This window comes from Teleopsis dalmanni, chromosome 2, assembly GCF_002237135.1.
Source record: "Teleopsis dalmanni isolate 2A chromosome 2, ASM223713v2, whole genome shotgun sequence".
NCBI classification, from domain to species: Eukaryota; Metazoa; Arthropoda; class Insecta; order Diptera; family Diopsidae; genus Teleopsis; species Teleopsis dalmanni.
This window is the reverse complement of record NC_051847.1, coordinates 245102983-245117586: the sequence shown is the minus strand read 5'-3', so window position 1 is coordinate 245117586 and position 14604 is coordinate 245102983. Positions and strand designations below refer to the sequence as shown.

At 34.8% G+C, this 14604-nt stretch overlaps 1 protein-coding gene and 1 long non-coding RNA gene across 2 annotated transcripts; both read right to left on the bottom strand.

Moving 5' to 3' along the window:
* Positions 1–7896: 7896 nt before the first annotated feature.
* LOC119682341 lies at positions 7897–9031 on the bottom strand. Its single transcript, XM_038095755.1, has 2 exons — positions 8632–9031; positions 7897–8559 (listed from the first exon to the last, which is right to left on the bottom strand). Exons 1-2 carry the CDS (start codon positions 8668–8670, stop codon positions 8071–8073), a joined length of 528 nt encoding a protein of 175 aa, XP_037951683.1. The 5' UTR covers positions 8671–9031; the 3' UTR covers positions 7897–8070.
* Positions 9032–14203: 5172 nt separating this feature from the next.
* Positions 14204–14395, bottom strand: LOC119679662. The gene is made up of 2 exons (XR_005252417.1): positions 14322–14395; positions 14204–14259 (listed from the first exon to the last, which is right to left on the bottom strand). It is a non-coding gene; the product is annotated as an uncharacterized LOC119679662 (long non-coding RNA).
* Positions 14396–14604: the final 209 nt, after the last annotated feature.

The following is a 14604-nucleotide window of genomic DNA, read 5'->3' as shown; positions in this document are numbered from 1 at the left end:
GGAATATTTATAACAAAATCTCTTTCTGCTTGATTTTCGGAATCAGAACCCGCCAAAATATTTTATATTTTAATATTTTATTTTAGTATCGTGCCTTAACTGGATTAGATCCAAAGTTTCAGGAGGATAAGGTTGTGGCAAACTAATATCCTTAGCAGCTTCAAAAACAGAATTGTTTATTCGTATTTTACCGGAAAATTCCTATAAAAATGTTCTCGATACTATCATATTCTTCTCGTAGAATACGGTTGTATTCGACACATCATTAAAGAAATTATTCCCTCCACGATTGTCTGGATTGCAGGTAAGTGATGAGCCGATTCGGTTGCGTAGCTTGCTGTACTGTTGTTTAACAGTTATGAGACACACGAAGAAATTTTGGGTTGGCAGATGTTGATAGCGACAATTTCAATACAATTTTGGACAGGTTTCGACATTTTTCCGCAGACTGCTACTTTATTAATTTCTAATTTTATTATAAACTCATTGTGAACAACGGGAAAAATTTTAACATAATCGCAAATTACGTTAATAAAGGGAATTTTTAAAATATAAAATATCATTTTTCTATTCTGTAATATTTTGATTTTAGCAGAACTTAAAATATTGTTTATACTTATTTGTACGTTCTCAATGTCTGTAATATGTTCTAGTTCTATTGACTATACCTTCTTTAACCATGATGAACGACATCATCACGGTATTCATTCAAATGGATAATAGCCCATTTTCTTTATGAAAAGCATTAATGTTGTTGTGATGCTGCGTGGAGTTAATTATACTAGCCAATTCATTGATTCTGTCCTGTAATAGTGTTTATTTCTGTCTGGCAATATGTTGATTGCTATTTTCAATCAACATATTTTTCTTTGTTGAAAGTAATTCATAGTCATTATGATCAGGTGTTACCGCTATTAATTTCAGGGTAGAACCCAGAAATTCGATTTCTCTTTCGTATTTTCTGGGTATTTTTAAAGTATTTATAATTCTCCTGATTTCGCTCGCCTGATCACTTAGGATGTCCTAATTGTGATTAGATTTATCAAGTTGGTTCGCTAAACTGTGCTATTTCCTCAAATTCGGAACGGTTAGTACCACGAATAATGTAGGTTGATTAATAAACATAGCAGCATTCCCAAAGGGATTGCTATAAAATGGGCAGAAGTGAAGTCAATTATTTTCAATTATTAAGTGTTTCATTATTACAAATACGGTAATTGAAGTAGCTCTGCTGATTGTTCTTGATTCGTAAATTTACTTACAGAATTGATGTATAAATGATGATATGTTTTACTTTTTTCAATTTAATAGAAATTGAATTTTCAGAATTAGATGCACAGTATATTTCTTCTATGAATAGTTTTTTTAATCCTGACTTCACTGTATTATAAACAATTATTTTGAATTTAACAATTTAAGTTAATTGGCAATTAAATTAAGCAATTAAAGTCACAGTTAATTTCTTCTACGAAGAGTTTTTTCTTGTATTTTTTTTATTTTAATTTTAAAAATTTAAGATAAATTTTTGCAACTAAAAGCGCAGTTTATTTCTTCTGTAAAGAGTTTTTTTGATCGTATTATGCTTTATTATTTAATTATTAACGTTGGGCACTAGTTAACAATTATCCGGCTTAAAATTGTTAGTTAATAATTTTACTATCTTCTATGAGGACTTGGAACACAAATTTTACGTTAGCTCACTATTCAGCGCTTTTAAAAACTGATTTTAAATTTATTGGTTTTTAAATACTTTTAATAATATTTTACAATTAATAAGTTATTAAAATGAATACATAAACAATTAAAAATAATATTTATTAAAAAGAACTTATTTCCTGATAATGCATTAACTGTTAGTAAATCTAAAGCATTTCAATATTTCAGAACACTTTATACTTCTTTAAGCTTCTTTGTGCTTAAAAATGGAGGAAAAATCAAAATTTATCATTTCAACTTGTCAAAAATGTGACTATGTTTATCGCTATTGGTCGAATTTTCGACCGTCACTTTTGAAATTTAATAATCATATGTAATGTGGGATTGATGGGATTGAACATACAAGGTAAAGTGTCTGATTGGATTTAACATGGTAAATGCCAGCGCGATCCTTGTCAGTGTTCTCTCCAAGTTGACACACAGCCTCCACGTGGTTCCTCTGGATAGCTACAATCATCCGTGCGTAGTGAACTAATGTGTGCAGCGAAATCCACCTCAGGGATATATGAGGTTATGCGTCGGGCTTGGAACCCACCATTTAAAAAATTCTTTCAATGCAAACGAAGAGGCAGCCTCGGATAAGGAAACGATCTACTGATGACGACAAACGCAAACATATTAAGGAACACGATTTAAAAATATGCACCTGAAATGTCCGAACTCTTTACAAAGAAGGTGCATCTATACAGCTGGTTAATGTCCTCAAGGAATATAAGGCTGACATTACCGCTCTCCAGGAAATGCGATGGACGGGACAAGGATGCTCTAAACGAGATCATTGTGACATCTACTACAGCTGCCATGCAACAAAGCACGAGTTTGGAGTCGGATTTGCGGTAGGCCAAAAGCTGAGAAATTTGGTCTCAACGTTTACACCAATAAACGAAAGGCTCGCAAAAATCCGGATTAAGGCAAAATTTTTCTTTATCACTCTAATATGTGCGCATGCCCCGACGGAAGATAAAGATGACGACACCAAGGAAATTTTCTATGAACAGCTTGAACAAGCATATGAACGCTGTCCCCATCATGACATCAAAATCGTTGTTGGAGACTTCAACGCAGAAGGTATCTTTGGTGCTACTGTCGGAAAGTTCAGCCTTCACACGAAAACTTCTGATAATGGAAGAAGGCTGATTGATTTCGCCGCGGCTAGAAACATGGTGGTTAGTAGTACCAGATTCCAGCATCTCAACATACATAAGGCAACATGGCTGTCACCTGATCAAAACACAAGATCTCAAATTGATCACGTTGTGATAGACAGAAGGCATGCTTCCAGTGTCTTGGATGTACGTACTATCCGTGGAGCCAACATCGACTCGGATCATTACCTTGTTGCAGCCAAGATCCGCACACGTTTATGTGCGATGAAAAAGGTACGTGAACAAGCACAGCGAAAGCTAGACGTCGAAAAGCTGCAATCACAACAGACAGCTAATGACTTCGCTACTCGACTCTCCCAATATCTGGAAAATTCATCTGAAGAAGCCGATATATGCGCGCAATGGAACCACATCTCCAACTCTATGCGTACCGCTGCAGAAGAGGTGATCGGCTATCACCGTATACAAAGAAACAGCTGGTACGACCAAGAGTGTCGCAATGCTACCGCAGAGAAAGACGCAGCATATCAAGCCACCCTGCGGTCAGTTGCGACGCGCGCTGTTAAAGAGCGATATCGGCAAAAGAGAAGGGAAGAGAAACGTCTTTTCAGGCGAAAAAAGAAGGAAACAGAAAGACGTGAGTACGAAGAGCTTGAGAAGCTGGGCGACAGGAATATGGCTCGAAAATTCTATCAAAAAATTATGGTTATAAACCCGGAGCTAATTCCTACAAAGATGAAAACGGTAATCTGATGATAGATGTCCAAAGCATGCTTAATATTTGGAGGGATCACTTCTCGAAACTACTAAATGGCGGTAGTAGCAATGTGACTGAAAGCGAAGATGATCCCGAATTTTCAATCGTTGACGATGAAATAATCGTCCCGCCTCCCGATCATAATGAAGTTAAAACAGCTATAACGCGGCTCAAAAACAACAAAGCTGCAGGCGCCGATGGTTTACCGGCTGAGCTGTTTAAAGCTGGTGGCGAAGAGCTATCAAAATGCATGCTACAGCTAATTCGCAACATTTAGTCGGATGAATGCATGCCCAACAATTGGAATTTAAGTGTGCTTTGCCCAATCCACAAAAAAGGTGATCCTGCAAACTGCGCCAACTACCGCGGGATCAGTCTTTTAAATATCGCATATAAGGTTCTGTCAAACGTACTATGTGAAAGATTAAAGCCAATCGTCAACCAACTGATTGGACCTTATCAGTGTGGCTTCAGACCTGGCAAATCCACTCTAGACCAGACAGTGCGTCAAATCCTGGAGAAGACTCAAGAAAAACAAATCGACACACACCACCTATTTGTCGACTTCAAAGCTGCTTTTGACACTACTACTAGAAGTACACTCTATGCCGCTATGTCTGAATTTGGTATCCCAGCAAAACTTTTACGGCTATGTAAAATGACGTTGATACCTCTCCGAGCCGTTTGATACCAAACGAGGTTTCAGACAGGGTGACTCCTTGTCGTGTGACTACTTTAACCTAATGTTGGAAACGATAATTCAAGCAGCAGATTTAAACCGTACTGGCACAATATTCTACAAAAGTGTAATGCTGCTTGCGTATGCCGACGATATTGATATCATTAGTCTGAACACTCGCGTCGTCAGTGCGGCATTTTCCAACTTAGAAAAACAAGCAAAGCAAATGGGTCTTGTGGTAAATGAGGACAAAACAAAGTACTTTCTGTCAACAAACAAATCTCCTGAGCGTCTTGGGACCTACGTTACTGTTGACAATTATAAGTTCGAAGTTGTGAAAGACTTTGTTTATTTAGGAACCAGCTTAAACACCAAAAATGACGTCAACCTAGAGATTCAACGAATAATTACTCTTGCCAACAAATGTTACTTCGGGCTAAGTAAGCAATTGAGAAATAAAGCCCTCTCTCGACAAACAAAAATCACGCTCACAAATCCGTTATCATGCCTGTCCTGCTGTATGGTGCAGAAGCTTGGACAATTACCAACAGTAATGAGAAGGCGTTAGGAGCATTCGAGAGAAAAATTCTTCGAAAGATCTATGATCCCTTACGCGTTGGCGACGAGTATCGAATTAGATGGAACGATGAGCTGTATGAGCTATACCGCGACATTAACATAGTTAAGCGCATAAAAATTCAGCGGCTACGCTGGCTTGGTCATGTCGTGCGAATGGAAGAAAGTGCTCCAGCTAGAAAGGTATTTGACTCGGTACCCGCAGGTGGAAAACGCGGTAGAGGACGTCCGCATCTTCGGTGGAAGGACCAGGTGACCAACGATTTGGGGGCGCTCGGTACTACCAACTGACGTCAGAAAGCAACTAATCGGGCTGACTGGCGGAGGCTACTCGACGCGGCCAAGGACGACACACGTCTGTAATGGCCAACTAAGATAAGAAGATTTAATGTACAACATCTGTTGACCCATAACTTCGCGCCTTTTGCTATATATTGTAACAGTTCTTGGAAAAAAGTTATTTTTATTTATTTATTGTTTTTAAGTTTCAAAAAACATCTAAAATATTGATTTTGCGAAAAATTCTAAGGAAAACCGGAAAACATATGGTTATCTAGTTTCCTGTTAAAGCTATATCAGTTAATGGTCGAAAATAGGACCTGCTCCTTTTCATCTTCAGATTTTTAAATTGTCCGCTGCTTTCTATTCGATGTATTTTGTTTTGATCAACCCACACCTAAAATATAAAGCACTATTCTGTAGCTACACGACAAATAATAAAATTTTCGTCCTATGCCTTCTACCTTTTGTCACTCAGTTATATTTTTTATTAGTTAAGAGAACAAAAAATCGCGCGATAACCGAATTTTTTTCCATGAAATCTATAATTTACCAGAAAAATAGTCAAAAGTCTTAACTTACGATGAGAAATATGTCGATTGAAATAAAAATGACCATTTTTTAGAAATAAACGTTTTTTAATTATTACAGAATATAGCGCTTTTGCTACTCACTTGTTTTTACCCAATGTTTGTGTAATCTAAACATAGCAACTGTCATTAACTATCAACGAATACTAAATATTAGTGTATCGTCTACCGTAGCATAGCAGAAACAATCTAGCAATAATACTTAAAATAGGAAACTTTTAAGGTCTTTATTATTTTCTAGTTCTGCTGTAATGAAAATGCAAATAAATTTATACAACCTTTACAAATTATGTATTAATTTGAAATTTATTTGGAAATTGCTTGTAAGTAAATTTGTAATTCATACATAAATAGTAAATTGAATTTAAAAGAAATCAAAACACAATTATTTTTACTTTATTATTTATTTGTTGTTAATTTTACTGTAACAGATAACAGACATTTGCTATTCTTCCGATATAAATTGCTCATTTTTGTAAGATATGTTCAAATAATTTTTATATATTATTTAATATTATGTTCCCACTCCACTGCAGCTAAATAAATTTATGTTAATAAAATCAAGATCAGCATAACTTGGTTTATGCATGTGAGAGATCTCAGAAAGCTCTTTGTTTCTTTATATTTCAATTAACGTCTAACTAAAATGAATATTTTTTATTTAACAATATATGATACAATATCGCGTATCAAATATTGATATGAAAACTTATTTATATATTTTGATATGTTAGGGTTAAGCAATTGAATTATTATCAACTACACACAGGTATTTCTGTCAAACTGATATTGCCAACTACGTGAAAACATAGGAAAGACAGGTGCTTATATTGTTTACAAGATATCACTGTTTACAAGCTATCACTGTTTACAAGCTAGTTTTATAGAACAAAGGTTATTCGAAATGGAAATCAAACATAATAGTGTTATTGAGTTATATTTGGCTGGAAAATCACAACCAGCTTTTGTGTGTGAGCTCAAAGACCTCAAAGTCAATGTTTGTGTATCGTACCATAAATCGTTACAATAGTACAGGCAACGTAGTTAAACACTATGGTGGTGGGCTAAAAAAAAACCACAACGTCACCTGAAATGGTTCGGAGAGTGAAGGCTGGACTTAAACGAAATCTGGTGATAAAACGACCAAAGAACTAAAAAAAACCCAGCAAAGCATCTAACGCTTATTCCAAAATGAGCTTAAGGTGAAACCTTACACATTCCAAAAGGTTCAAGATTTTACACCAAAGCAACAAAATATGAAGACTCAAATAACAAAATGTATTGTTACGCTTGTACGAAAGTGTCGAATTTCCAAACAGTGTGTTTTTTGATGAGAAAAATTTCCCCATTGAGCAATTCATAAACTCTCAAATGATCGTGTTTACTTAACTGAATGCACTACCGAAAATTTGAGGCAAGTGGCCTCCCAAAGTAATTTTCCAAACTAATGGTATGGGCAAAAGGCTGTAAATGTTGTTATGCTCTTAATATTATATTAATGTTGATCAATTACACCATAAACTAAGACTGTATTATTAACATTGGTATTATCTTTGTACCATAAGGATAAGTATAGACTATAGTCGAAATAATGATAACAATAAAATATATTTTTTCTAAAATAAATTAAAAAGCTGAGTACTTCTAAAGCAATTAACCACTTAGCATATTCAAAATTATATATAAATTAAGGCTAAATTTTTAACACCAGCTACACTTATTGTTCCGTAAGTCATCACTCTATTACCTGTGCTTTACGGTTGGGACCTAATTTGTTGATTGATGACCGGTGTTAGATTTCGTCATTTACTAGGAATCCATTACCAAAATAAATTTGCAATTGTCAGCGAATTACAATTGCCTATTTTTTTATTGAAATGATTTTTCAAAACTGTTCGTTCTGTTTTTTCTTAGCAGCACTAACGTCTGCTAGTTTTAGGGTACTAAGTTTTGGCATCTTGGTCACTTTTATAAAGGTGTGAACTAAAATCTCGACAGTAAAGTATTTTTTGAAGTAAACTTTTTGACATATTTTCAACTTTATTTTGTTTTTATTTAAAACGACATTTTATACTCCGGAAAATAACACATTCGATGGTATTTCTAATTCTCGTTAGGATTTACCTTCTTTAAAATATTTTCTTCCTATAACAATATTTCTATTTCTTTTTTTACCTATAATGACTTATATAGTTTATTGATATTCGATATCTGAGGCAACAACACAAAAAAAAAATTGTTTATACTGTATTCTTATAATATTGGTGATGTTTATTTTGGAACTCTTAATATGGAGTGTGTGTTTAAGCATAGTCTCTTACTGCATTTTTCCATTATTTGGAAACGCCATTTATATAATCTCTGAGATTAATATACATATATTTCTACATAGTAGATACATACCTCAATGTAAATTTCTGGTGCCATACACTGTTCTATAATAGATTGTTTTTGATCTTGTATATTTATATCCGGTAAGGATTTGCTTTCTTCCGTTTGAGTATATTTTGAAACGTAAGTAATTGAATCTGATTTTATATCCAAATTTAAACTCAATGGCTTCAATGTTAATATAATGTTATTAAGTACGGAAAAACTATTTTCATTGTGCATTTGAGTTACGTCAGAAACATTTATATTATCTTTAATCTCATCAAATTTCTGTGGTGCATTTATTTCCAGATCTCTTACGTCCTTAAAAATATTTTCAGGTTTCTGACTCTTATTGTAGAGTTTCTCAAATGGTGTACCACATCTTTGGCGAACTTCAATACAAACGGATTTGTCGCCATCAGTATTAAGGAACATTTTAGAAGTTTCATCGTGTGTTAAATTATTTACGCACACACCATTTATCTAAAATAAATGTTAAAATATTAAGATGTATATGGCAATTTTCAAATTTTGTTGATAAATCTAGTCACAAACCTTCAACACAACAAAGTTGATATCATCCATGGTTTCCATATATATTTTTACTTAGAACTAAAGGAAAAATATTTATACTAAAATCACAGGCCTCAATATCAAACTCTGTATTTGCTTATATGAACACATATATACGCCCATAAACAACCGAATGACATAAAAACTGAAATCAAAATCTTACTTCAACTTTTATTTAATTTAAATTTCGTTTTCACTTTCATGCATGATGCAAGTTCTGCTTGAAGGTATAGAGCAGAAAAGGTCTTATACGGTATGGATATTTAATTGATAAGGACACAAATTAACACATATACTCTCAAAAATGACACAAATTCCATTTTAAATCCCATGATTATTTTCAACTTCACCACCTTTAGGTTCGTTTGATACAAACATAAGATTGCACTGTGCCAAATATATAAAAAGAGACCGTCGTAATAATTATTAAAAAGGTAGTAAGTTTTGTGCCATAAATATTTAATGAATTTAATGTTATAACAGTTTATAATAATTTATTTTTTTTAATAATAATAATATTCATTATTAATAATAAGTTAATAATCATTATAGTCTAAATAATTACTAAATTAGTGGTTTAAGGATGATAAAAAAATTGTATTAGAGGTTGAGTTGTAATCTATACATATATTTTGTGTATATTCTAAAAAATTGGTTAATTCAATGACCAAAAAATTATTTGAATGTCATTATTTTATTTTTTTTATGGGCTATTATGTTCACCTAATTCTATTAAAATATCTTATTTCAGTACATCATTTTTTAATTAAAATATGTCAAATGTTTCGGCCAACTTATGTGGCTATCTTAATTGTTTATTCTACATATTTTATAAATATATTGTGTTTAACTATTATACTTGTACTTTTACGTTGCTATATAATGATACATATATACAATAATAATTAGTAGGAGAAAGAAACAATTCTACAATACAGTAAAAATTAAACGACAATACAATACATTTGTATATATCAATATATAAACATATGCAGAAATTCTATATTTATCGTGTTCTCGATTATTGAATGTGTTTTTATGAAAAAATGAAAAATTTAGTTTCTACATATACATAAGTAAAAGTCAGGTCAGTTAGCACCGCACCACATGCATATTTACTTGCATCTGTTGTTATGCAAAAAATCTGGATATTGCAGAATATTAGGGTTTATTAGTGCTTCTTTCAGATATTTGAATGCCCTTTCACATTCCGTTGTCCATTCGAATAATGTATGTTTCTTACAGAGTCGTTTTATTTCTTCATCATTTTTAGGAGTAGGATAATCTCGAGAAGGCAATGGCCATCATTCTTTGGAATGAATTAAGTGCTATTTTCATGCCATAGGGTGATAGTTTAAATCTAAATGAACCTTTATCTGTTGAGAATGACGTAGTGTCTCTCGAATTTTCATCTAATTCTATTTGATGAAATCCAGATGTTAAATCTAACCAAGAAAAATATTTTATTTTGCCTAATTGATCGAGTATATCATCAATTCTTGGCAATGGGAATTTGTCTGCAATTAGTTTTTTGTTTATATTCCTGTAATCTACCATTAATCGCCATCGTTTCTCATTACTTCCTGGTAATGACTTTTTAGGTACTAGTAATATCAGGCTGTTGTATTCTGATGCTGATGGTTCCACTATATCGTCGCAAACTAACTTTTCGGCTTGTTTTGTTATTTCGTCTTTATGTGTCTGCGGTATTCTGTAATTTTTTACATATGTGGGTTCATAATTATTCAATCTCAACTTTTGTTTGTAGAAGTTGTTAACAGATATTTAATCTGTTTCTAGTATAAATATATCAATATATTTTCCACATAATTATTGCAAGTCGGATTTTATAAAGGTTGAGAAATTTTTAGAGAGTTTTTCTAATTTTTGGTCATTTCATTGGGATGATTGGATTGACACCTTATTATAATCGTGTAGACTTTCTATTTTTAGTTTAACATTGTGTATTAACACTGATTTGTTTGTTGTATTTATAACTCTGACCAGAGCGGGTTCACTTTTTGCAATTGTCTTTGCTATATATATTCCTTCCTGAATTGTTTGGTTTAGAATTAAAACCTCTGCTTCTGCAGTGTCAATATTGAATTGTCTAATGACTTCGGTTCTTGGCGATATTGCTATAATATCGCCATTTGACATTGGTATTTCTAGGTCATTGAAATTGTCTGGTCTTACTATTATCCAATATTGGTTTTGATAATAATCAAGAATACAATTGTATTTTTTAATAAAATCTAAACCAATTATTCCATTGGTTGGAATAGGAAAGTTATTATCTACCACATAAAATTCATGTGGAATTAATATATTTTTAAATTTTAAATCCGTGTCTATTTTTCCAATTGTTTTTGTTTCACCTTGCCCTATGCCGTGTAGGATTGCTATTTCTTGCGTAGATAGTTCACACAAGTTTGAAATCTGGTCCTCTTTAATTATTGAAATATCTGCACCTGTATCAACTATAAGTGATGATTCATTATTGTTAAGTGTGATTTTTATTTTAAGAAGGGATGGTAAATTTAATTTTATATTAAAGACTTTACTATTATTTATTTTGTTTACTGAGTACTTGGGGTTTCCTTGTTTTCTATATTGTATGTTAATCTTACATTCCTATACTGGCTTGGCTTAGAACTCCTGGTCGTAAACTAGGGATCCCGGGAAGGGTGCTTCTGTTAGAAGTATAAGTGATTTTCGCAGGCTTTAATTGGTGTAAATGTCATCTGGTCGTTTTAGAAGCCCAATGGAATTAATGTGGCACTTCGAGATAACTGTGTATTTTAGCGCTACTGCTTAAGCTTTAAATCTCAGAGCAAAAGGTTTCCGTGATTATTTTCTTGTCCTACTAATTTCCTTATTGTAGGCTGTGAGAGCATTCTCATAAGTATCCCATTCATCATAGGCCTTGATAAAGAGTCTCAGCGATTTGACTATAAGTTTTGCTAATTTGTTGTTCTACCATGGTGCACTTCTGTTGTCGGTCTTAGTTTTCATCAGACAGGACCCATGGTAGGCATGTATAATAGTTGTGCCTAAGGCAACATCAGCCATTTCTAAATCATGAAGACTTAGAAAAGCAACTCTACATGGTAGGCACCTTGACGTGGTGTAGGGGCTTAGCGACTAATCGTACTATAAATGTGAATATTCGCAATCACCTGGCATTTGTCATATGACTGTGAATTTTTATCGTTTCTAGAACGAGGTGTACAACCAAGATTTACCTTTAGGTAGTTTTGTGTTGTCATGTAGTCTATGTTTTCACGTAGTTGTGTTTTTGTTATTTTAAGTAGTAGAAGTAGTAGTTATTTCATGTGTAATGACTGACGTGGTCCGAATGGCTAGTACAACATCTTAGCATCTCGGGGTGCAGATGAGTCTTTGCATTTTGGTGCTACTCATTAAGTTCGTCAGTCATCCGATCAGCCTTTAATGGAAGTGTAGTTGTTTGTAGGATCGATGACCCCAAAGCAGTTAGGTTATGTATCTGCTGGTTTTGAAGTCGCCAGCAACTGGGCGGGGTGAAGGAAAACACCTTGGGTTTGATTGAAGATATGAAACAATCTGTAGTTTTTGTCCCTAGTCTAAAATTTTTATATAAGGATGTATGGTGTAGTATGTGTGAATGTATGAATGAGACCTGAACAACCCCCCAATCTACGGTGGAACAGCTATGCCTGTAGGAACTTGGTCACGGGGCTAGTGATGACCTTAATAGCGAATTGCGGATACCAGGCGACCTCCGCTTTCAATTTGCATTCTGTCGGTAAATGGGCTCTGCCGATGGCGACTGTTCCCTAATACTCGTGGGATATGTTATGGATACATCTAATAAACAAACAAAATTGGATGATGCTACCCTTATCGCATCAAACACTACTGCTGTCGGGCAGGAAATTAACAACAACCAGTCGACTGTTGAGTCACAGGTCAATGAACCTTTTGTAGATGGTGCTGTTGGGCATATCTGCAAAAATGTACACGCTGTTGAAAATGTTGTTTTTCCACAGTATACTAATGCTAGTAGCACAGAAACTGAAGGGTCTGATGCTGCCATTGACATTGATGGAGTCAGTCTCTGTTCTGAACAGTCAGGTGCTACTGTTGTCAATGTTAGTATGAAAGGGATCAGTTTACATGACCAGAAGGGTTTTATAAAACTGAACTCAATGCAGAAGAAGAGGTTAAAGGCTTAAATGAGCCAGGGACACTCTAGGGATGTGGCCCTAGACATGGTGTCTAAACTTCCAACTCGTGAGCTTTACCTGACGACATGATCATGCCAGCTGGTAAGAAACCAAAGCAGAATACCTCGATTCAGGGATCGAGTAAACCCTCTTTCAGCCAAGTAGCAAGTCAGGCCAAGGGGATCAAATTAGGATTTGTACCTTTTGATTTGGCTAAGTGCCCCCTAAACAGGGAACATATTGCACAGGTACAGGAGGCCATAATTGAGACTGCCATAGAGTTGGCGTCAGACGTGGTTAAACCAGAATTTGAAGATTGTTTCCCTCGCACGGGATGGCTCATGGTGGTGTGCACAAATAACCAAACGGCTGAATGGGTCCGTAAAAATGCGGCAGCTATTGCAACAAAGGCTAAACTGGACGCCAAAGTGGTTGAAGAGCCGGAGTTCCCAAAAACACACCTGGTGCGAGAATACTTTCCACACAGTTGCGATTTTAAAAACACCAAGGTTCTTGCCACAATTGAGGCCCAGAACAGGATGAAAGCAAGCACCTGGAAAGTATTACAGCGGTCCGCAGAAGGTTCACTGCTCCACAACTCACTGGTCCAAAGTGGAGGTAGAATAGCATATCGCTTCAGCCATGTCAAGCTACTGCATAAAGCTAACAGTATGACAAGGGAGGGGCAGTCAGAACAACGGCCTGTGGAACAAAAGGTTCCAAACAAACTCCAGCTCACAAGGACGGAGAGACAGAAAGTGGAGCACGTGGTCCCACAATCAATACTTGCGTCTACTGTGACTCCCAATGAGGCCCCAACTACGAGTAGAGCCGCCATTCAAAAAAGGCTTTCAATGCGGCCAGCTGTGGATGGAGCATTAACAACTCCAAAAGAGCGCCAGAAGGAAAGAGGGCCACGAAGAGCTCGACTTCAGAAGGAAGTCGAACGCTCTCTTAATAAAACAACCAAAATCAGCACCACAGGGGTGTTACAGGCGAACCTGCACCACGCGAAAGGAGCATCGGCTACCTTGTGCAGGACCTTCGCAACAAAAGGACTGGCCATAGCGCTTATCCAGGAGCCATGGACACTAAGTGGGCATACAAAAGGCCTTCAACATCAATCAAGTAAGTTGATATATACCTAAACGTGACATAGAGTCTCCTAGAACTGCTATACTGTAATGTATATGCGTTAGTTATATAGGCAATGCATACAATTAATATAATAATAAGTGGTTCTATATTTAAATGCGCAGTGTATACAAAAATACACTAATTGTTTCCAAGCGCATTGCATTGTTTACAAACAAATGCACAATTCCACACAAGGAATATAAGTTTTGTTTTTGCCGCGAATACATGCGTCTCGAGTGCGGTCCGCTAGTTCGGTATATATTTCCTGCAATTGAAGTGTTGTAACAACAAAAAGTTCTTAAATGCGGTGGAATATAATGTACTCACTTGGAGCGATAAAGAGCTGCAGCCGATAAGTGTTATTTTTTAAAAAAATTTCATTTTAAATTATTCAACTTTTTGAATTTACATATTTTGTTTTTATTTTTATTGAATTTGTTTGACTTTGTGCGCTTTTTTGTTTTGCAAAATAATTGCACACATATAAAATCAGCTGATAGAGACAGCAATTGAAATTATTAAACAGAAACATTATAAAGTGAATAAGTGTTACAAAACGATCACATAATTAGATCAATTGTTACACAAAAACCTAAACAATCGTGTAATC

Bases quoted from the DNA above. Each gene is read 5' to 3' on its own strand.
- LOC119682341 (XM_038095755.1), bottom strand. From the start codon at position 8,670: ATGGAAACCATGGATGATATCAACTTTGTTGTGTTGAAG. The intron at 8,560-8,631 runs GTTTGTGACTAG...CATTTATTTTAG, and splicing joins TCAACTTTGTTGTGTTGAAG to ATAAATGGTGTGTGCGTAAA.